Below are 25782 nucleotides of genomic sequence, written 5' to 3'. Positions count from 1 at the left end.
GAAGAGCTTGGAAACTACACGTAAAGATTTAATGGGAAGAAACTTCTTGAGTGGAACCCTGTCAAGAAACTTCTTGAGCTGACCATGTTTCGGCGACACATAAGACTGAAAAAAAAAAAAAAAAAAAAAAAAAAAAAAAAAAAGGTTTTTATATAGGGAAGAATGGTAACTGGACTGAAGACATGGAGATGTTATCTCAAAAGAAATAGGCCTGCAGGTTAGAGAAGCTTAAAGCTGTAATCTTACAGAGGATTACAGCTTTAAGGAAGTTGGTGTGAGAATGAAAAATAAGTTTAGTATTGAAGACTACATTGAAAGGACTAAATTTGTGGGGTTCCTGGGCAATGCAATGCCGTCACCCCTCTAGCTAGTGGACGAACCCACCGCTTGGCAGGTATATAGGTACACTGCATCATTGCATTCACATAGACGGTAATTCAATGTCAATATGGATAAATGTTGTGAGTTAACCGACTTTGAAAGAGGGATGATAGTGGGTGCCCGATGCATAGATCATTCTATCGCAGAGGTGGTACAGAAATTGCACTATCCCTGTTTGATAGTATCAAGAGTGTATTGGGAATACGCCATTTCCGGAATAATATCTCACCGTGGATAGCGCTGTGGGCAGAGAAAGGTTGTGGATGAACATGACCGCCGACATCTGCCTCACATTGTTTCAGCACACCAGAGTGGCAGTGGCACAAATCACTGCAGATTTCAAAGAGGGAGGTGCCAGAAAAGTTTACACCAAAACCATCAGGCGATTAGCCACAATAGGTTATGGGAGCAGCAGACCTGGCAGAGTCCCATTGCTAACACCATGACACAGGACTCTACGCCTCAACTGGGCGAAAGAACATTGGCATTGGACCTTGGATGAATGAAGACAAGTCTCCTGGTTCAATGAGTCCCATTTCCAGCAAATGGAAGGCTGCATATCTGGTGCAAAATGCACCCGTCATGTCAACAAGGAACTGTTCGGGAAGGTGGAGGTCGGTAATGGTCTGGGATGTTTTCAGTGGCACATGTTGGGATCTCTGAACGGTCTAGGTTACATATCCATCCCTTCGTGGTCATCGTGCACCCACAGGACAATGCACCTCTCCAGAGAGCTGTGGTGACTAGAACATGGTTCAAAGAGCATTCTGTAGATTTTACTACCGTGGAATCGGCTTCCTGTTCACTGGACATGAACCCTGTAGAACTTCATTGGGATGCTGTGGAAAGGTCCATTCAAGCTTTGGATCCTCCACCCAGGAATGCGATGGAATTATGGACAGCAGTGCAGCAAGCATGGATGGAAATACCTGTGGAATGCTTTCATGAACTAGTGGATTCAATGCCTCACCATGTGACTGCCCTTATCAAGGCGAAAGGTGGGCCTACCCTTTACTAGGTAGGCATCCCATGATTTCTGTACACTCAGTATACACCACGACCTTCATAACAGAGAAGTGATTTAACTGGCTGAGAATCAGTAAGAAGGGCATGGTTAAATGGAGAGGTTTTCTTAGAGAAAGAGATGTGGGCACACTTATCAGGGTTAGTATGGACAAGCAAGCTAAAATAATTGGTAACCATGGCAATAGCATTATTAATAAGAGTTGTTTTGCCGTGCCTCCTGAATTGAAGTGGAAATACTCTAGATTTTAATATTATTAGCATAAGCAATGAGGGATACTTGCTTAAACAGTAGAGGTAGTATTAAGGAAGAGAAGAGAAGGGGCAGAAAGGGTACCACCCTGTGGAATTCCAGCAGACAAGTTTTAATTAGCAAGGAATCGTTAAACTTTTATGGAGGAGTAATTCTTGAGTCAAAAAGAGCAAATTCCCTTGTATGCCATAAAATTGCTCCAATAGCTACAGAAGCACCAATGAGCAAACAGCATCAAATGCAGAAGATAAATCAAAGTAAACCAGGACAAGTTCATTCCAAAAGATTAGTGATGGTGGACATACCTTTCTTTCCTAGTGAATGTGGGAGAAAGGAGGAGACAGAATTTGTGAAGTTATAAGATGCAGAATGAATCTTTGAAATAACTTAACCAGCAAGGAGGATGGGACAAAAAAACTACCATTCTTTTAATAGTTTAGGATTACTTTGGGAATCGGAAAGACAAAATACTCATGCCAGAATGGAGGGAAAAATTATTCAGTAAGACATCTAAATAGAGAGATTAATAATTCTAAAATGTAAGTGCTGGCAAGTTTAATAATAGAGTCGGGGATGTTATCAGGCCCAGTGGAATTAGAAAGGGGAATGGTTATTTTGAGATCAGAAGCATTAAAGGAGAATTCAGATAAAAGATTCTCAAAGAATGGGTTAGAGAGGAAACTGAAAGATTGGGAAGAGAGGAAAAGTCACCAATCCTACATGGGGAACATGCTTTGTAAAAAAGATAGGTGGAACAGGACCAGGGTATGTCTGCCAGGGGCAAAGGTTGATGACGTTGTAGAGCAAATATCATCTTTTAAGGGCACAAAAGGTGATATAGTTGTACACGTTGGCACTAATAATATTAAGAGTAGGAGACCGGCAGAATTACTTAACAAGTACAGGTCACTGTTGAACAAAAGCCGAGAATTAGGGTTGAATTTGAAAGTGTCTGCAATTCTGCCCAGACACGATAGGAGGGAGTATATGATGAGAGCCTTGTCGATCAATTCGGCCCTGGAAAGATTGTGCAAGGCTCAAGGGGTAGAATTTTTTTCAGCCTGGACTGTACTTGTTAACAGGAGAGATTGCTTCTACAGGGATGGGATACACTTAAATAGAAAGGGTGCAAGAATATTTGCTGATGCTATCGAGGCAGTGTTAGGTGGGTCGGAAAACTGCTAGCTTGGTGGGAGACAAAGACCAATAGATTGACAGTAGCCACTGGCAGAGGTGAAAGAGATTCTTGCACTGCTTCTATTAGAATGAGCAGAAGCCTGAAAAACAAGATGCATGGTATTTCAGATACTGCTGGGAGCCATTACGGTACAAGTAAACACATGGGTTGTGTTAGGGTAGCTAAGAATAGAAACAGGTGCAGGTATACTTGCGTGTACACCAATGCTAGGAGTTTAGTAAATAAATTTGATGAATTTGAGGTATTGCTCAAAACATCGAAGGCAGATATTGTTGGGATATCAGAGACGTGGTGTCACACAGATATAAGGGATGCAGAACTGCAATTTGGGGAGTACGTCTACAGAAAGGATAGACAGGATAGGAAGGGGGAGGGGTTATGCTATTAGTTAAGAAACACATAAAAACCAAGGAAGTGAAGCCAGTCGACATCGCTAGATAGTGCAGTGTGGAGTCAGTTTGGTGTGACATAAACATTGGGAGATCAAAATTGAGAGTAGGAGTGTGCTATAGGCCAAATGACTCTGATGAGTATAATAAGGAACTGTACAGGGAAATAGAGTGGGCCAGTAAATCAGAGAGTCTTATAATGGGAGATTTTAATTTCCCAGATATTGATTGGAATTTGGGGGCTGGTCACTCACACACTAGCAAGGCTTTTGTGGATTTATTGGATGATTGTTTTCTACATCAGCATGTTCGGGAGGCAACTAGAGGGAGTAATACTCTTGATTTGATTATCAGCAGTGATTCTTCATGCATTAAGAATCTGCAGATAAATGAACCACTAGGTGGCAGTGATCACAGTGTGCTGAAGTGGGATTTACTCAAAGAGGTAACTACCATTAGGGGTAAAGGGAAGGGTTATTGCTTCCGTAAAGGCGACTACGATGGACTGAGACAGTATTTAAATTCTATACAGTGGGACCAACTGATGATGTTACCAACAGCAAATTCAAAATGGGAAGCATTCAAAGAACTTATCTTGGAAGCTACTAGGCTTTACATACCAACTAAGAAATATTGTTCAAGGTTTAGGCCAAAATGGATGTCAGATGAACTAATGAGGCATATGGCAGAGAAGAAAAATGCATGGGATACATACAAATTAACACATGACACAGAAGCCTATGATAGATACAAGTTGATATGCAACCAAGTTACAAAGGAGGTTAGGCAGGCGAAGGCAGATTACGAGAAATCCTTGGCAAGTGATGCAAAGAAAAACAGCAAAGAGTTCTTTACTTATGTAAACTCTAGAAGGAAGGGGATGAATCAGATTGGTCCACTTGATATTGATGGGTCAAGTGTTGATGATCCTGCTCAGGTAGCTAACAAACTAAATGAATATTTTGCATCGACATTCACACATGAGGAGTTATTCAGCGAGGGGAATGCCAGAGGTGTATTCAACTCTAGCAGTAAGCTACAGAATCTTGAAATAACTGGGAGTAAAGTGGAGGAGAAACTGTTGAAGATAAACACAAGAAAGGCACCCGGTGTGGATGGGATCTATCCAGTTATATTAAAGGAGGCAGCAAAGGAAGTAAGCAAACCCTTAGCCATAATTATGAGAGCTTCCTTGGACTCAGGGGAGGTACCCATAGACTGGAAATGTGCAAATGTCACCCCAATTCACAAAGGAGGATCAAAGGCTGACACAAGTAATTATAGACCTGTGAGCTTAACTTCTGTTCCAGGAAAATTAATGGAGGCACTGGTTAAAGAAGCACTGCAGGATCATTTAGACAAGACTTCAGTTATAGCTCAGACACAGCATGGTTTTGTTAAGGGGAAGTCTTGCCTGACCAACTTGATTGGATACTATGATGCAGTCACAAAAGAACTGGATGCAGGGAATAACTTTGATATTATATACTTGGATCTTAGAAAGGCTTTTGATACTGTTGCACATGGAAGACTGCTACACAAATTGGAGCAGTGTGACATTGGAGGCAAATTGCTGCTATGGATAAAGGGGTGGTTGAGGGGGAGAAGACAGAGAGTGGTAATCAATGGACACTGCTCATCATGGACTGATGTTATTAGTGGAGTCCCTCAGGGCTCAGTGTTGGGTCCATTATTGTTTTCTGTATTTATAAATGATATTGATGATGGTATATCGGGCTTAATGTCCAAGTTTGCAGACGATACAAAGGTTGGCAGGGTTGTCAAGGACACTACTGACACTATGCTGCTGCAACAGGATCTGGAAAGGTTGAGCAGATGGGCTGAGAGGTGGCAAATGAAGTTTAACATTGACAAATGTAAAGTACTACACATGGGAAACAGCAACCCCAGAGCAACGTATCAACTCTGTGGTACTACACTGACAGTGGTAGAGAATGAAAGGGACTTGGGGGTGGTTGTGCAGGCAGATATGAAGTTCTCTGAGCAGTGCAGACGGGCTGCAAGAGTAGCTCATGGAGTATTGTCAATGATATACAGGAATTTTTCCAGCAGGGATAAGGAGGTGATTATTCCATTGTATAAGGCGATGGTCAGGCCACACCTAGAGTACTGTATACAGGTCTGGAGGCCTCATTTCAAGAAGGATGTAGAGCTGCTGGAACGAGTACAGAGAAGGGCAACAAGATTAGTGAATGGAACAAAGGGGTGCTCTTACAAAGAAAGGCTTAAGTTTTGCAAATTACAGTGTCTGGAGACTAGGCACCAGCGAGGTGATCTGATAGAGGTGTATAAAGCCTTGAATGGTTTAAGCATGCTCAATGCTGATGGGATTCTTCCTCTAGCTCAGAAAAATCACCTGAGAGGGCATAAATTCAAATTGAGGAAAGACAGATGTAGGATAGACGTGCGGAAATTTGCCTTTAGCCAGCGGGTGGTTGGTTGGTGGAACAGACTTCCATCCCTTGTGGTGGAGGTTGATAGCCTAAATAAGTTTAAGGCTCAGCTGGACAGGTATTTTGAACGAACAGAGGGGTGAAGTGGAAGTGGGGTTTTTTTTTTTTTTTTTTTGGCTGATGCTGCATAAGCTTGCTTTCTTGCATCAAATGCCTCTACTAATGCTAATGCTAATGTTCAAGCCACGAAAAGAGATCAGGGGGAAAGAATTAATCAGTCCTGAAGACAATTTTTTTTTACCAGATGGGTGGTGGGATTCCAAGAATTTGGAAATTTTTATTTTATTTTTTGAGACACAAAAGTTATGGTCAACTTTATATGGGGGCTTTCTGTTTTGCCCTAAAGTACTTCTGCTTAAAAGAAAAGGCAACAGTAGCCAGCTTCCTATCCCACAAGCATTTGAAAATTGATGTGATATAGGTCACCTTGGATGCAGCATAATTAGCAATGCAAGCCAACCATTTTGAGAGCAGAGCAAATGCAAGGTCGAAAGGGCAAGAAGAAAGCCTATCCCAAAGGAAAACATTAAGAGCAAGAGCTGCTGGAATATTGAGGAATTTAGGAGAAAAGAAAAGTTTTTTACAGAAGAATAGATCAAACATCTGGTCAAGTCTGGTAGTAAAGTTAACAATTTGAATAAATTAAACAAATGAAATATTGAAGCATTTGTGAAAGTAATTCATCATAGAAAGGCAAAGGAAGATTAAAGTCATGAAAATAATTCTAATTTTAAAATTAAGATGTTGGATAAGGCAGGCAATCAATTCTATAAAGACCTGTTATTCTGAGCTGGGGTGGGGAGACACACATATACTTATAATATTTAAGCTAAAAATGCCAGGTGCCATTCCATTAGCAAGACTTTAAAAATGGGGAAATGAGAATATAAAAATTTAGATACAACAAGCTCTCTTTTATTAATACCATAACTCTACCCCTTTCTAACTGTTCTGTTATTCACATAAAATTTATAACACATTACTAGAAAAAATAATGTCCAAATAAGGCAATGCATATGGAATTTAGAAGTGTTTTAAGGTCACGCTGTTTATTCTCAAACTACAGATATTCTGACCAAAGAAGCGCAGGTTAAGAAAGCCACTGCAATCAGTTGTAAAATTGGAGGCAGGAGCGGGCCTACAATATCCAGATGGTCCCAACTGACACAATGTATTGAGAAAATACATTGTGTTGATTGGGACCATCTGCCTAATATGTATCGAGAAAGAACCAAAGTTGGGAATTGACATGGGGAGAGTCCTTATAGTACCTATACGGGAAGACAGGGGTGATTCCTCCTCCTTCTGAAGTCTGCTGTTGCATCTCTGTAATTTATAGGCTTTTTCTTCACAGGAATGTTAACAAGGCGAGCAATAGAAATGGCAGCTCATGAGGACAGCCTTTGTTGGTGGGCCTACAACTGAGCAGAAATTGTCTTGTATAGGATAACATTGTGAAAGGGCAGAGAAAACAAATCACATAGATAAAATGTAACCAACCAACCAACCCAAACAACTGTAACACTTTTAGGATGAGAATAGGACAAAACATTACACATAAAAGCAAAAAAAAAAAAAAAAAAAAAAAAAAAAAATATATATATATATATATAAGAAAAAAATAAATAAATAATGAAGGCAGAAGTGGAAATAGAAGGTATATGGAAGGAATATGTCTCAAAAATTTTTTTATAAAAATATTAGATAAAGGACAAAAATAGCCAAATTATAAGCCAATAAATAATAAATTTAGACTCAAGCTAATTGGACATAATGCTGAGGCCAAAAATGTGAAATATCACTAAAATGACACAAGAAACCAATCACAAAAGAAAATAGATATAAGATAAACACAGCAAGGAACATGCACAGATGACTGTTGCATCCAATCTCTTCAGAGGTCCCCTGGATATAATGGCTGCGAAACTTACTGCATTTCGAACATAAGGAAAATTACTACAATAGTTAAAGACAGACGTTAACTAAAACACCAGCCGGCTGAAGCAATAAAAACACATCACAGAGGCTCTGATGCAGCAACAGTAAGAACAGAAAAGCTTAAGCATTCATCGCTAGACCAGACTATCACCAAAAAGAAGGAGTGAAGTTGATAACAGAAAGAGGGCAGTATGAGCAGCACAAAGCAACTAGCACACACTAGAAACACGCGCATTAGAAATAAAAATAATAATAATTAGGAAAAATAAAAAGAAGGAAAGAAAAAGAGTAGGTGACCACGAACCTAAGTGGCTGTGTAAAGCAATATCCAACATGTTACTATAGAAGCAATATTGCTTCTATATATACAGGAGAGCAGAAAAGCCAGTCTGTAGACAGATAGCCAGCACCACCACCTACATGTTGGTGGTGCAGCTGTAACATTATGTAGTATTTTGCAACTACCAATATTTGTCTTATTATTCTTTTGTTTCATACTTTCTTCTTTCACTCTTCTTTTTACTTTACTATTTATTTAATTAAAATTTATTTTCCTGTACATACACAGGATTGTTTCATAATGTGGGTAGTTGATGATATTCTGGATGACATTCTCCTAATTCTGGCCCCAGAAAAGGATTAAGTGGTACAGAATACCTTGGTTCTGCAAGAGGTAGTCTTAACTGGTGATTCAACTGTAAGGGTATGAAGGAACATATTCTGCAAGAAAGGCAGATGGCACAGAACCAGAGTATATCTACTTGGTGCAAAAATCTAACAATTTATCAGCTTGTAATAATACTAATTGATGCATGGTAATTCATGTGGGGACTATTGACTTGAAGTTTAAACAAAACCGATTCGTTATGAAATATAGTCATGATTAAAAAATGTCAAGAGATAGGACAGAATGTTCTGTCTGTAATTCTGGCTTGGCATCACAGGGAGATTTTATGACAAAAGCCTTGAGGATTAACACTGAGACTTATGGGGTGAAGTTTTTCTCAGTATGTTCAGCCTTAGTTGGGGAAAAAAATTATCTTGCAAAGACAGTATTCCTTTAAACAGAGGAAGTGCAAAATTTTTTTAAATAATGCTATTGTGGAAGGCATTAAAGGTTCAGGGTAAATGCTAGTTCAGGAAGGGGGGGGGGGGAGTTGGCACACAATCAACTGAGGTCAGTGGCATAGAACAAAATTACTTACATCCTTGCTGAGATCATTTCTGTGTAATATTTAATTACCATAAACACTGAAAGGGTAACTATAATAGGTTAAAAATCCACCAGCAGCCTCAATTCCACATAGAAAAACATTTTTTTTAAATAAATATAGGTGATGCATAGTGGGCACATACATGTGGGGACTATTGTCTTGAAGCTTAAACAAAACTGGCTGGTTTTGTGATGAGTGAGAGTTTATAAAAAGCAATCAAGTACAAAACTTGATTTGTCTATATGGAAATTCCAGTAATGCCAGGAGTATTATAGAGAATTTGAACTTTTGATCAGGTCAAACCAATGCTGAAAATTCAAAAAAAGTTTTAGACACATTACAAACATTAATTTCATTTTTTAGTTTAAAAGACCATTAAGTGCACAAAATTGCAAACATGCACATGCACATATATTTCTGCTTATTAACATTGTGCTTTCTGAGACATGCTACCACTTAGAGATACAAGATAAAAAATTTCATTTCAGTGAATACTGTATGCTCAGGAGGAATATGGAGTGGGGAAAATGTGTGTGATGAGAGAGAGAGAGAGAGAGAGAGAGAGAGAGAGAGAGAGAGAGAGAGAGAGAGAGAGAGAGAGAGAGAGAGAGAGAGAGAGAGAGAGAGAGAGAGAGAGAGACACATGCTTCTGATCAAAAACTGCCTGAAAGTGACAATGTTTCCTGAATAAGATCAAGATGATGATGCAGATGTTGTGTGATGAATATGTGACCAGGACATGACAAAATCTCTTTTGAAAACTGATTTTCTCATTATGGTTGATTTCAGCCTATCTCTTATAGACTAAAATATAGGCACCAGAAACAAACTGAATGATTGCTCTTTATCCCAGCATGCTAGAGAGAGTATAAGGAACTCTGATATTCTGGATCTAGTTCTGACTAAAGTGCTTAGATGTAACTAAAACTTAGCAGTGGAAGGGAACTAATAGCAGACAGTGACCACAATACCATAATGGGTTGCATCTAAAGAAACCTACATGGTCAAAGGTATATATATAAAAAAGTGTCATATTAGTACTAAGAACAATTTCATCTACTCATATGTATAATATCGATGAATTGCATGTGTTCCATGTTCTATTTGCCTGTTTTGTTGGATGAAAAACTAGAGTTTCTCCCATTCTGGTATCAGGGTTCTGGCACTAGAATGGGAGGTTGAAGGATTCACTGGCTTTGCACAAGGAATAGAAAAAGCAGAGTCACTGGTCTTAGAACAGCTTCAACACAACATTTTGCTCTCAATGTGCCATCACTGATGGCTCCACCATGATTCTGCGAATTGGCCCAGTATGCCACTCTCTGATGAAGGCTGGATTACCTGCCTCTGGCATGTCTCCAAATGTACATACAGCCATCACTAGATCCAAATGGAAACAAATTATCACTAAAGACAACACAACACCATTCTTGTCCCTAAACAGTCTCTCTCTCTCTCTCTCTCTCTCTCTCTCTCTCTCTCTCTCTCTCTCTCTCACCCTCTCTCTCTCTCTCTCTCCCTCCCTCTCTCTCTCTCCCCCCCCCAAACTACTGCAGATGCTGACAGGCAATGGACAGAGAATGCAAGATATCCGCTAATCATGCTCTCCAATGAGGCACCAACAGGCATTATGCTGTTGGAAATATGGCAGATTGTGACAGATCTGTTTCCTTCACTAGTCAACAGAGATCTGTCAATCCTCCCATCTTTCTGATGCCACAAGAGGAGTTCTGATAACATGTTTAAGTATCTTCCTGTATCTGATGTTGCCAGCAATGTCCAACTGTTTGCACATAACCCGAAAAAACAGCAATAGGCACTGCTCTTGGACAGTCATTCACTCCGTTTTGTTCATGTGCATCCTCAGATTCCAACATCGGGGTAGTAATAACAGACATTATTATTGGATATTCTGCTCTTTTAATCAACTTGACATTTACCAACTGTTTACATTTGTGTATATCGCAGTTATGTGTGCACATTTTCAGATAAATCACCTGATTCTAGATGAGACAATTTCACTGATGGGCAGTGTAGTTGTTATCAGTGCACAAAGAATATTAATAAATAAAAAAATAAATAAATAAAAAAAGACTATGAAGACATATATAAAAAAGATATTACACAGTTGAAAGAGAGAAAAAGTTTAGGGGTATGCACCAGATTGTATTAGAACACACAGAATGCAATTAGAATATAAACAAAACAAAAGTCTTAATAAAACATTCAGTCATCACCATCACACAGAATAATTGGTGCATATTTATACCTCACACCAAATACCATACTGGCACAAGTAAATGTCTCATTTTTTATGGCATTTTTGCAGTCTGAAAACAGGTGTAACAATTATGCATGAAATATTCAAAATGCTTTAATATAGTGTATGACAAGCCAGTAAAGAGATAAGCACTGGTAACTACTGCACAATTTGTTACTTACCAAATACACATCACAAAGGTCATAGAGCCAAAAGCTGTAACAAGCTGTTGTGGCTGTTGGAAATTCATACTGCTCAAATCCCCTATTACAAGCTTCTACAGCTGCACTTAACCTACTCAGTATCCATTTGTCCAATGGTTGTTCCAATCCTGTAAGCTATGAAGAGAAAAAATAAATTGTATATATATATATGATATATTTTTTTTTAATATTTATGTACATAATAAGCATAATAAATTTTGTGCACTTAATGGTCTTTTAAACTAAAAAATGAAATTAATGTTTGTAATGGCTTTTAAATATGCTATGTTTTACACCTTTTATTTTCAAAAAAAATTTTCAATTCTGCTAAAACTTGCAAAAAAAGTTTTAGCAGAATTGAAATTTTTTTTTGAAAATAAAAGGTGTCCTCCTAGTGATATTTATTCGAGCCAATGGGAGAGGAGAGCGAGGCAATTACGTCACTACAAATGCAATTAATTATTGACAACTGTGAACATAATGTTCACCAACCTCATGCACGTGCTTTGCTGTCTAGCATTTGATGTTCCATTGTAACATTTTTTGTATATTAATGAATATTGTATATTTGTACAAATAGTTTAGTAATTTGTAAATATTTTAAATACTTGTATAGTTTGTAGTTTAGTTAAATGTTTTGGTCCTGTTCTTTCGGATGCAACAATATTCCTCATCCATTATGGGAACCCGAAGCAAAAGGCCTTTTCCTAAGTGACCTATGTGAATGCAGGTAAATAATTACATAGTGATATTTATTCAACCTTGAAAATGTCATGCACTACAAATGAACAGGAAAATAATTACATAGGTCATTTCCTGATTAGATGTCGATCCCAGTGACATAGTGTTTTTTTGTCTGGTGGCACTGGGGGGGGAGGGGGTCTCCCCCAACTCTGCATTTTTACTTTGTGCAGAATACAATGCTCTGCATAAGGCCAGGGTGTGTTTTGTGAAGTACAGTAGTAATGTCGTTGTGAAGTAACGTCGGTTATCCGGAATAATTTGAATGGCTGATCTTCCTTTTTTTTTTTTTTTTACGATAGTACAGTAAGCACCGGTTATAGTGATCAGTTTACAAATTGAATTTTAATTATAATAATCGAAAATCGACAAATATTATCCACATGCTATAAAAATTAAAAAATTTAAAGCATAAATTTACACTTTATTACCAAAAGTTTATTACCAGTTAAACGATATGTGAAAAGCTGAAGAATATTATCCACAGGTTAGAATATTAGCAAAATAAAAATAAATTTATTCTTACGTATGTGTAATTACATAGCATAATTAATATACATATTAATTAAATAAAACACTTTGTAATATGATTATAATTTGAAATTGTCACATATTTTAGATTGCTTTAAATTATCACTACAAAGTCTATATATAGATATCTCAATATTGTATAACAGTCTATATTCACGATTACTTGCACCAGTTTCTTCAAACGCTCTCCACAGGACAGCTATAGCTTCACGAGTTTGCCGTTTGGTAACTGGAATTTGTTTGGGTTCACCTTCATTTTCCTCTTCCTTGGTGAAATTATCAATAACAGACTGGGCAATTTCTTCATCTGTTAAAGCTGTAGTAACTTGTAGATCACCATCTAAGTCCACCCAGTCATTAAACTCCTGTTCACTTATGTCTTCACGCTTTCAACGCGTTCAGCATCGTGACTTAGTTGACCATCATGAATACTTAATCCACATTTTTTTTAAACAGTTACTAATGCAGGTTTCGGAGACTTCATTCCAGGCACTCATTGTCATATGAAGTGAATCTAGAACAGTTATCTGCTTTATGATTTTGGATGATGTTCCCAAACCATCATCTATAGACTGGATGATTCTTCGCCTCATATCCGATCTACAAAAGGTCTTAAAGGTTTTTATTATTCCCTGGTTGAGAGGATGAATCAGTGATGTGGTATTCGAAGGTAGAAAAACTAATTCCACGTTTCTGAAAGTCAACTTTGGATGAGCTGGGCAGTTGTCTAAAACCAATGCAATTTTTTTTATTTTTCTTATCCAATTGCAGATCCCATTTACAAAGACAATCTTCAAATAAAGAAGCTGTCATCCAAGTGTTGGCATTGTTGGCATATTCAACAGGCAGCTGTTTTAGTCCTTTAAAACATCTAGGCGATTTTTCAATATGTTAGTAACAGCTCTCTGGATGGAAGAGCTGCACTGCGTCCCCAGTCTGGGTCATTATCACAGAGTTTCACAGCCTGTTTGTATTTGTGCCAAAGCTGATTGAAGTCTCTTTGTGGTGAGGGTCCTAACTGGCACAATTTTCTGCTCTTCCTCTTCCTCCCCAGAATCCTGTTTGGCCAGTTGTGCAGCCAGCTCCTCTAAGTCCTCCTTTGAAAGAGGATCACCATGGCTTTGCAGCAACTCAATGATATCATCAATGTCAACCTGGTTAAGGCCAACATAATCAGCCAGCTGAGTAATATCTTCAGCCACTGCTGAAACTGGTTCAAACTCAAGAAAGCAAGACACTCCATCAGGCTACAATTTCCTTCACATGCCATTCATGTATGATTGCAACACTTCTTTTCAGGCTGCAGCAATGTTATTTATGGCCTTAAGGATGTTGTAGGACCTCCAGTAGCTCCTCACAGTCACTGAGTTATATGCCTGCACTGCCTCAACAATCCCTTTGAAGGTCGCAATAATACTCTGATCCACTGGCTGCAACAGTGAGGTGGTGTTAGGCAGCAAATAAATGACCTTCACATTCAAAATGTTGTTAGGGATATCTTCGAGGATGGCTGGATGTTCTGGAGCATTGCCAAGGACAAACATTTTTGGGAAACTTGTTTGCTGCACAAAATTGGGACACTTCTGGACAAAAGTATGAAGTGTATCATTCACTAAAAAGGGTCTGGGTCACCCACACCTTCTTATAAGAGCACCAGAAAACAGGAAGTCGAGTCTTCAGAATGCCCTTCATAACATGTGAATTCTCTGAATGGTACACCAACATCAGCTTTAACTTAAAAGTGCCTGATGCATTACCACCCAGAAGTAACGTAACCCAATCTTTTTAGCCTTAAAACCAGGAGCAGACCTCTCTTCACAGGCTATATACGTTCTACCATGCATCTTCTTCCAGTACAGTCCCGCTTCATCAATATTACAACCAAGTCTGGGGTGTAGCAGCCTTCATCCATTAATGTTTGGAATATGGGAGAATATTCCTCAGCACCTGCAGTGTCAGCACTAGCCACCTCACCAGTAATTTTTACATTGTGAATTCTGGTCAAGTTTTTGAACCAGTAAAACCAGCTCCTACTAGCCAAAAATGATTCAGTCCCTACCAATTCCTCATTAATTTCACTGAACAAGATCCTAGCCTTGTCCATAGCCACTGCCCGTGTTACAGGAATGTTATTTTGGTTCTTATAGTCTATCAACAGCACTAATAACTTCTCCATTATCTCACTACTTGAATAAGTTGTTCTAGAAATGCTTACATTAATAATCATGTATGTGATTGCTTGATCTTTTCAGCATTATTCATAATGGTCGTAACCAGTGTTGCCATTTTAGCGGTTTTCCCGCTAGATTTAGCGGAATTGCTTCAGGTTTAGCGGAAAAAAATATGAAATAGCGGATAGCGGATTTTTTAGCGGGAAGAGTATAAATGTTTAGCATTTTATATAATTTGGCAATCCAAATTACAATTTTATGTAATTTGGCAATGTAACATTTAAATTAAGAAATATTCATTTAAGAAATATTAAATTAATTGTTCAATTGATTATTTAATTAATAATAAAAATAATTCATAATTGAAATAGTAGGGATATCATATTTCATAGTTTTTTTTTTTATAAAGCGAAGAATCGGTTTTATATTATTCTGGACTTCCCTGAGGAGAACCCCAACAATTTTACGTAGTTACGCTCGCGGTCAAACGACCTGATCATTGGGTCATAGCTTTAAATTGTTGGATCAAATCTAAAAATGTGGAAAAAATTCTAATGACGCCTTTTTTTGAAACCGCGAAGGAATGGCATTGGATAATTTTTCTTCGTCGTATTTGTTTGGCTTCCAAGAAATGCGATCCGAATTACCGACATCTCTTTCAACGTTTCTAATAACCACAGAGCAATAAGTAATAAGAGTAATAAGTAATAATTATTTCTAATAACCACAGTGTAATAATATCTTAGTATAGTCAGTCCTCGTATAGCACGATAGTTGTATTCCTAGAAACCCTCGTGCAATATAAACAACAGCCCCTATGGGAAAAATTGGGTTAGGTGCCGACCACCCAAGATTGAACACACATTTGTAACCAAAACATTACCAAACACAATAAATAATCGTAATAAAATACTTACGTATTTTATTACGATTATTACGTATTTTTTTATTACGTAAAGGTCGTAATAAAATACTGCTAATGCTTTTGCTTCTATCGTAAGCAAACTTGTTTTTTGTTTGATTTTCTATCCAAACAGATGACAGCCGTTCCATCTCTTCCAATTCTTTGTGTCTTAATCTAATAGATTTTAATTACACTTTTAGTTGTTCCTGCTATCAAAGTTGTTTTTATTTTCTCCGCATTCTTTGTAATTCTCGGCGTTGCCTCATTTAGGTCTGTAGCACGTGCAATATCACATGGTCTTTCATTTCGCTCAAAGCGTTTCACGATTTCATATTTTTTTCTCTATCGATAGAGGCGGACTGGCCATAAACCTTACCTTACGGGATGGCGGACAAAAACAAAACGAAATATACCCAAAATTTTCGGAAGGAATGGTTAGCTTTTCCACAATTCAAAGACTGGTTAATAGAGATTCCAGGACATCCAACTAGAGCAAGATGTAAATATTGCAAGTCTGATTTTACTACTAAAATTTCAGACATTAAAAGTCATTTAAAAATTTTCAAACCTATTAAGTCAGCAGAACCATTTTCACCTAATAGATCAGGCAACCAATCTAAATTAAATTTTCCACCAAGAATTTACAAACAGCGGAAGCTGAAGCAAAGTTAAGTTTGTTTGTTTGTGCTCACTCGTCAATACTGGCAATAGACCACCTTGGTGAATTATGTAAGAATGCATTCCAAGATCAAACAGCCAAAACTTTAAAAATTCATCGAACAAAATGCAGCGGCATTATAAAATATATCCTACACCCCCACTTTCAGAAAGATTTATTGAAGTCAGTGCTCAATATATACAAACTATAGTTTGAAAAGCCATTGAGCTTTTCAAACTATAGTTTGTTACTAGATGAATCAAACGATATTAGTGTAACAAAACTATTAGGTATTGCAATTGTGTATTATGATGAGCAATTCGATAAAAGAGTTTCTACATTCTTAGCTCTTGTAGAATTAGATAAGTGTAACGCTGAAAATATTTCAAATTCAATTAAAATAACGCTGGGAAATTTTAAACTTACTTTAAATAATCTTGTGGGCATTGGGACAGATAATGCTAGCGTTATGAGTGGAGTTAATAACAGCGTTTATACACATTTGAAGTCCGATGTACCGAACTTGATATTAATTAAATGCGTATGTCATTCTTTGCAATTAGCAGTATCTCATGCAACCCGCGAAACATTCCCTAGAAGTCTAGAATTCATGATAGCTGAAACTTATAATTGGTTTAGTAAATCCACCAGCCGACAAAATCAATTCAAATATTTATACAGTGCCATAAACGATGGTGCAGATCCGAAAAAAGATAGTTCATTCGTGTCAAACAAGGTGGTTATCCATTGAAGTTGCTATAACAAGAATTTTAGAACAGTATATTGAATTAAAAGCCCATTTTGAAATAACTCGTTTGACTGACAAATGTTATACTGCAGAACTTCTTTATTCAATGTTTAAAGATGAAAGTAATTTAGCGTATCTTTTATTTTTAAAACCTATCTTATCTGAAGTACAAAGAGTAAACAAATCTTTTGAATCAAATACTGCCGATCCTACATTATTACTACATGATTTAAACACGCTATTGTCGATGATTGCCATTTTTACCAAATACACATATTGAAAGGATAGAAGAGGACATTAATAATTATTTAGACCCTAAGCCATACCAATTTGAAAGAAAAATAAATGAATTAATAATGAATAAACTTATCACAACAACAGATGAAATGGCAATAAGAGAGAGATGCCGTAATTTCTTGATTGGTTTGTATCAACAATTAAAACAACGCCTTCTAGACAACATAAAAGAATTAGAAAAAATATCATTAATCTCAGTTAACAATATATTAAAGAAAAAGTTTCTGTTAAATTTATTACAAAAACTTAAAATTGTCTGAAGTAGAAATTGAAAAAATGGAGCAACAGTATATAAACATTACTCTCGTTAAATGGGAAAACTTCAACAATACAATGAAGTTTTGAAATATCGATATGCAAGCGGTGAAAATCCATTTAAAGAAATTAGCGAATTTGCATTGGGTATTTTAATTTTGCCATTATCCAATGCAGATGTGGAAAGAATATTCAGCAACTTAAATCTAGTAAAAAACAAAACACGCAACAGAATGAGTGTTGGCATGGTTAATGCAATCTTATCAGTACGATACGGGCTCAAAAGAGTTGAAAAGTGTTGTAAAAATTATGTTTTACCTGAAGAAGTGCTTCGCAAAATAGGTACACAAGAAGCATATGATGAGGCGGTATTGAATTTCGAAATTAATTTAGATTTTTAGATATTGATTTTATATTAAAAACAGAAAAATAAATAACTATTTATATGTACTATTTGTTTGTTTGTTTTTATTCACTACAAAGTACAAACAAATGAAAATTTAAAAAATTTGGCGGGTCAAGTGCTAAAAATAGCGGATTTTGAGTTATGCGGCTAGCGGGAAATATTATTAAGAGTTGGCAACACTGGTCGTAACAATAGAAGGTGCTAAGTTTAAGGTTTTATGCACCTCTGGATGCCACTTACCAGATTCCATATGACAAATAATGCCCATTTTCATTTGAATCATTAGAGATCTGCGGCTTTTTTTAATATGTTCAGGCACAGCTACACCACTATGCTTAGAAGACATGGTTGCACAATTTATTTAAAATAATAAGGCACTAACAAACACAGGAAGTTATTAAAATTTAAGGCACAGCTCACAATACATGCACACTGGAAGACGAAGCAACTGAAGTCGACACTAGTGCCATCTAGGTACCCACTTCCTGTGATGTGTTTTAAACATTTTTTTTTATATATTTTTTAAAAATTATTTTAAAAGAGTGTTAATGTGAAATGACGTAAAATGAAGTGTCATAAAGCAGGGCCTACTTGTAGTATTCGCCATATAGTGCAAGGAAACCACAGGCTTTTGCTGCACTGGCAAAAATAAAGTAGATAAAACAAGTTAGCCCAATCTGGAAAATAACCATTAATCACAACTCTCTTGCTCCTGAATGCAGCCATGCATGTTCAGTCTAAGGATTTTTCTTGTGATTCCACCGCAATCCAACTTATAAAATAACCTCTCATGTGGGACTGAGTGAGATGCTTTGCTGAAATCTAAGTAAAGAATGTCAAAATTATTTCCTATGCCCAGTTCACAAGTGCCTCTGTCATTTGTGAACTGGGCGTAGGAAATAACACGGATAACCAGACAAGTTAAACATGATTTTCCCTTTACAAACCTATGCTGTGTTTCCCTTAGAATTCCATTTCTATCTAAGTGATTCTGTAATGCACTCTTCCTTGGTGCCTCCATGGTTTGCTCTACTACTAAAGTCAGTCTGACCAGTCAGTAGTTACCCACTTCACTCTTATGTATTCAGTAATACATTGGCACTTCTCCAATCCAAAGGAATAGCTTTTAAATCTAGTGAGTGACAACCTCATAATTAACCTCAATGGCCCAATGCACCCTCCTGTCATGTTCAAAATTACTGGGTATATGCCATCAACTCAAGAAGGCTTACTGTCTTCAGGCATGAAAGTTTTTCTAATAACTAATCTTCAGAAATTTCAATATAGTTAATTTCATGCTTTCCAGCTTCACATGCACAGTTTTTTCTCACTATGAAGAGTCTTTATTATGTAAATATTGATGCAAAGTATCTGTTCAATTCATCTGCAACATTAGAAGGGTTATCTACAACTTTTCTGCATCCATTATGTTAAGGTCCAATCTGATTTTTCCTTCTTGGTGTTTACATATGAGAAAAAACTCCTTGTTCCTGATTTTTGTTCTGTTAGCCAGTGATTTCTCATAATCTGCCTTTAGTGCAACCTTTTCTATGATATTGTTGCAGATCAATTTTTTTCAAAGCCATCTTTTGCTTTCCTATTTAAACTGGCTGGTTCATTATTCATCCATCTTGGAATCCTCCTTGTGTTATAATTTCTTAATATTTCAGGCCATGCAACACTTCAAGTTATCATAACCTCCTTTCCTGAAACTGGAACCCCATTCCTTTGTCTTTAAAAACTACTACCTCTCACCTCATCATCCAACTTAGAACTCTGTGATCACCCCTGGCTAATGGTCCATCCCTATACTGTCTGCCATATGATGTCATCTGGTTTTTGGGATACAATCAGGGTGCCTCCATAGCCAGGTGGGAAGGAGCAGCAGTACATAGCACACGCTTCTTGATTAGACCGGGGTTCGAGCCCGTCACCACGAAATACGGAGGATGCGAAAAGGTCAAGGAATGACCACCGCCTATCCCTGAGCAATATGGCCTTATTTGCTAATGCTCCAAATAACAAACAACAGAAAACAAACAACAGATACAATCAGATCTAGAATATTTTCTCCCAAATACTTTCCCTAATATGCTGATACAAATAACAATCATCTATTTGATTTAAAAATTTTGTTCACCAAGGTGAGTTTTCCTCCCACTGTCTCCAGTCAATTAGGGACAAATTGAAATCACCTGTAATAAGACATTCACACTTGCTCGCCCATTCCATTTGCATGTAGAGGCTCTCATTTTAATCTTCACAATCTTCTGATCTGTAGATTACTCCTACTCTTGTTATGCCTTTGCTTCTGGCTAACCCATATCACACAGAGTCTGTATTAGCACACGTGATTTCTGAATCTGCAAAAGCATTTGTTGTGCTTAGGCTACTTTTGATAAGTACGACCCACCATCCCCTTCTATTTTCCCTATCCTTTCTAAAATACACTGTAAATACTATAGTGAAGCTCATCCCCTATTACTGGGTGGCACCATGTTTCTGTTAGCCCTATTATGTCGACATTAGTTGTCCTAAACAGGAGTTCAAATTCATTCATTTCATTGATGATATTCCTGACATTACTGTACAGCAGGCCCCCGTTATAACGCAGTTCGCTTTATACTGATTCGCTATAACGCTGTTCTTATATTATAACCCGTATCTGACTATAATGCTGTAACAGATCACTATAACGCCCTTTTACAGATTGCATTTTTGGCATATTTAACGAAATTGTTTCATTTGATGGAGTCGATAGCTTGAAAATGAATAGCAAAACAGCATTAAAACATTTCCCACGCAGACTTGAGAAATTTTCCCACGCTCAGAGATATTTCTCGCACACTAATTTAATTGCAGTACAGTGACTTGTTACGTAGTTACGGGATAAACATTTTAAAAAATGATCAAGTATATTGCTTGTAATATTTGTGTTATATGCATTTAATAATTATGCATGTAATAATTAATTGATATGACTTAAAAAAATAATAAATGTTGATGCTGATGTTGAAAGATAAATCTTTATTAAAAGAAATTAAACATATACATACCTGTGAAAAACATAAGCAAAATATATACCATCAAAAATTAGGCAGGCCGTCTAGTTAATCAGGATGTTTGGCTCTAAAATGTGGTGTCTAGTATCTTTTTCCCTTTCTATCTCTCTTTTTTTTGTAATTAACTTAATTGTTAATGCCAAATTTGTTTCTTGCATCTAACTGTTTTATGACTTCACAGTGATTTAGCAATGATTAGGATACTCCCCTAAAAACCTCACCCATAGTAATTTACCAATGATTAGGATAGACCCTCCCCAACTTCGCCCCTTCATGAATCCATCTGATTTCTATTAACCTGTTCATAAGTATACAGATCTGCATTTATCATGGGCTCCCAAACAGATCTAAGTTTCTTCAAGGTCATTTTGAGTATGCTTCAAATAATGTATCCATCTTTGCAAGAATTGTCATGGAATTTGACCAGTATGTGCTGTGGGAGGTGTTTTTCTCTCTTCATTGTTTGTTGTCTGTCTCCCTCTTGTGTTTAGTGGTGCTTTCTGTTTTCTCCCCTTTTCTTTCGGTCGCTTACTTTTCCTATGGTAATTGTATTGAATGAGCTGATCATCCAGCTAGGACAAAAAATCCATGCCCTTGGCAACCAAGGACCATATAACATCTGGTCACTGCAGCATTGGGTTGCGTTGTGATCTTTTTTAGATTGAGCGATCCTGGGTGTCGCTCAACCACCGCATTAACCCCTTCCTTGCTTCTACTTATTTCCTCTGGTGTATATTAGAATATTTACAGAGAGAAACACAATATAACACATAACATTTATTAACATAAAAGGAAACATTTTTTTTTTTTGGTAGTTGTTGGCGCATAGGCTTCTGTGGCCATAATGCACCTCTCAAGGTTTTTGCAGTACTTTGATCCAAGCCCGAGGCGGGAATCGAACCCGCGACCTTTGGGTTGCCAGGCAGGCACTTTACCCACCCGGCTAGCCCGGTCGGCAAGGAAACATATATACAGAACTTGTATTCCATCTAGTTATTTGTGTAAAAGTAAAACATACATTGATTCCTAATCAAAGCTCAAAATAATAGTATTAATAATATCAAGGATTTGATTAAAGTTATAAAATCATACAGTTAACTCTTCACAGAGTTCTGAAACTATTCATTAACTTTATTAATTTTACTATATTGCTCTAGGCTGAATAACCATAATGTTCATAAGCACCTTTGCATCTCTTCATTAAAAAGGAAAATATAGGGTGGTCATATTATTAGGAGTCCAGTCATCTCTCATCACCTATTCTCATCATAATTAAAGGATTGATTCGTGTTTGATTATTTTGGCTCCTTTTGATGTTCAATTTACTAGGGAAGTCTCTCAGGTGCTTTAAGAGCATTATAGCCATTCCACACATTATCAAATTAACAAGAAGTTCAAATAAATAGGACGGAAGCAATGAGTTGTATCTATTAATGTTATTTCTGACGTTTTCATTCACACGAATGGAACAGTTTTGCTTACCTTAAATCACTTGCTCCAAAGCAGGTTATGGGTTTTAACCTGCTTTGGAGGTTATGAAAATGTTAAAAAATTACCTCCAACATAACAGCAGGGTTTCCCTGCACAAAAGCTCAAAAAATACTGTGTTACATGAGGTTTGTCACAATTCTCTAACCATGTGCCATGTTGTGCAAGGATTCCCACAATTTATCAATCATGTTAGAGCAAAACTGTATTATACAGGGGTTGCCTGTATATAGAGTTTGCATACATTTGGGAAACCTTCTCACGAAAGGGTTAAGGATATCATTTTTATTGAGATGGTCCAGTATCATACCCTTAGCTACAGATCCCATAACCTTGCCAACTACAGAATTCAAACTCACTTGTATGCAGTTGTCCTTCACCTCTTTCACACCATTGTAGATTGCAAAAACATCAGTGCTTCTACCAAGGGGATTGGCTCTGAATCTAATGGTAATCTCATTAACATTCCAGTGGTTTGATACAGCATATACAGCCTTTATTTTAGCATAACATGATATATACCATCTGACCCTGAAGCCTTGGTTCCTCAACCTCAGTGGTGCAGTATAACCTTAGTCTTTTTTGTGTCAAAAAAAAAAAAAAAAAAAAAAACCAACCAACCTCAGTAGCTTTTCTGATGGACTATTTTCTTTGATAATTATATCACTTATTATTCTGTTGCATCTCATTCCTTGTCATTGGTGCCCTATGGATCAAATGTATTTTCAACCGTAAACATCATTATAAAGTACCTATTAACCCATTTGTCACTTTTGCTGGATTTCTATGATTCTTCCAATATCAGTTAATGGATTCATTTGATTCATTCTTTTGTTTTGTATTCATATACAAGCAGAACTCCTTGTCCCAATTCTCAGTTCTCTCTGCTTGGCACTGCCCTCTCTTGACCTATTCTTACTTGTTTTGTTAATATGCACTGTCCAGTCAAAACATTATGACAAGCCCTCGTGTTTTAGTAATCAAACATTTCTCCTCACCTGGTGGCACCTGTGTCACTGTGAGAATTAGTATAATGTGATACTGCAGGTTCCTGGGATGTAGTCCATATGAAATACAGTGGGGCCTCGACTTATGATGACATCGACATCTGATATTCTCAGGAACCAATATACTTTCCATACAATCGTTTTTTTAAGGATCGATGATATTTGAAAATACTGATAGCTTTCCGATATAGCTGGAACAATACATGGGTGGAAATTTTCAGACACGTGAGGCACGAAACATCACTCATACGATTATTCTCAACCAATTAGCATCTTTTTTATTGTTCAGCAACGTTATTGTTCAATGCGAGGCGTGCAGAACATCACTCATATGATTATTTCAGATCTACGACGATCTTAAACTTAAAGCTCCATCAACCAATGGCAGTGCTGTGTGCTTTGAAAACTTTAAAGCCAGCAGAGGCTGGTTTGAGAACTTCGAAAAAGAGGGCAAATGTCAAAAGTGTTAAAAGGCATCCAGTACTGATGATAAAAAAAAAAAAAAAAAAAAAAGCAGCTGAGACCTTTAAAACTGAATTCCAAGTGTTTGTTGATCAGGAGGATTATCTTATCCACCAGGTTTTTAATGTTGACAAAATCGGCCTCTTCTGGAAGTGAATGCCCAGGAGAATGCACATCACTGAGGACGAGGCTAGTTTACTTAGGAATAAGCCTATGAAAGATAGGCTCACTCTCCTGTTGGGTGCCAATACCTCTTGGATTTTATGCTGAAGCCTTTGCTTGTGCATCACTCTAATACTCCCAGAGTACTGTATTTAAACAACAAAAGGTCGACAAAGGCATGTTGGGAGCGTTTTGGTGCAGTAGGAGGCCTAGGTTATGGGATATGTCTTCAGTGAATGGGAGCATGAAGTTTTCTATCCTTCAGAGAAAAATAAGCTTCCTGCTGGATAATGCACCAAGCTATGATCCCAACCTTGTTCAATCTCTTGAGGCACAATTTGACTTTGTTCAGGTCAAATTTTTGCCACCCAACACCACTCTTCTTCTTCAACAAATGGACCAGCAAGTGATTGCAACCTTCAAGAAAACCTGCACCATGAAAATGTTCATGGTGCAGGTTGCTTTGCACAGACCTCTGATGAAAATGCTCTCACCCTCAAATATTTTGGAAGTCGAAGTTAAACATACTGGATTGTGTGAGGTTGATTGTAAGTTCTTGCAATGATGTTTCCACCAGGTGCTTAAATTCAGCCTTGAAAAACATCTGGCCTTTAATTATCCATTACCCCAGGGGTTCACATCTGGTGAGTATGGGCTTGGCACACTCAGGGTCCTGAGCTGGATATCATCATTCTTCTCTTTCTTGGTGATTCCCTTCTACTTCTGTTTCTCTCTCTCTCTCTCTCTCAGGGTAATTCAGAAAATTTTTTTTGACTGGTGAAGCATAAGCCTCAGGCTTCCTTGCACCATATAGCTAATAATAATAGTAATAATAACGTTGATAGATTTGAAGATGATGGTGCTTTAACAAATAATATTCTCAATCTTGAAAAATCAATGGGTCTGGAAGTTGGTGAAGAGGATGTGGAGGACGTTATTGATGCTTGTTTTGTTTGTTATTTGGATTTTAGGAGCATTAGCAACTAAGGCCATATTGCTCCGGGATATGCGGTGGTCATTCCCTGATCTTTCCGCATCCTCCGTATTTGGTGGTGACGGGCTCGAACCCCGGTCTAATCAAGAAGCGTGTGCTACGCACTGCTGCTCCTTCCCACCTGGCTACGGAGGCGCCTCGTTATTGATGCTCATGCTAACAACAGAGGAGCTACAAGAGTTGGAAAAAATTACAGAGAGTGACACTAAGAGGAAGAGAAAGAAAAAGACAACCAAAAGTGTCAGCTGAATAGTTGAAGACTGTCATTTCTTGTTGTAAGTGTTGTTTACAAGAAGTGATAAAAACACCCCGACATTGAAAGCACTGAACTCATGATGTGCAAAATGGAGGATGAAGTAATTTCCGACTTCAGAAAGCTACAAAAAAGTCGTAAAAACTCCACTTTGGACAGTTTCTTTATCAGTAGCAACAAAAGACACCTAACGCTTGATATAGAGTCCCGCCACCACTACGCCGCCATTGATTTCATCAGCTCTGCACTTGAAGTCGAAGGTAAATGCTAATTTATTGTTTATTTTAAGATGTTTTATGACTATTTTTAT

The 25782-nt window shown here is 37.4% G+C and overlaps 1 protein-coding gene across 1 annotated transcript in view; it reads right to left on the bottom strand.

Annotated features, from left to right (window-relative positions):
• Nucleotides 1–25782, bottom strand: part of ValRS (Valyl-tRNA synthetase) — a 394022-nt gene that overhangs the window by 68274 nt on the left and 299966 nt on the right. The window contains exon 21 of the mRNA XM_090381628.1: nt 11313–11468. Coding sequence (XP_090237754.1) covers nt 11313–11468 — 156 coding nt within the window. The remainder of the gene's footprint in view (nt 1–11312; nt 11469–25782) is intronic.

The sequence above is a fragment of the Mastigoproctus giganteus genome, chromosome 9 (genome assembly GCF_048544385.1).
Source record: "Mastigoproctus giganteus isolate SK-2022 chromosome 9, ASM4854438v1, whole genome shotgun sequence".
NCBI classification, from domain to species: Eukaryota; Metazoa; Arthropoda; class Arachnida; order Uropygi; family Thelyphonidae; genus Mastigoproctus; species Mastigoproctus giganteus.
Note: the sequence above shows the minus strand (reverse complement) of the source record. Positions and strands in the feature narration are given on the sequence as shown.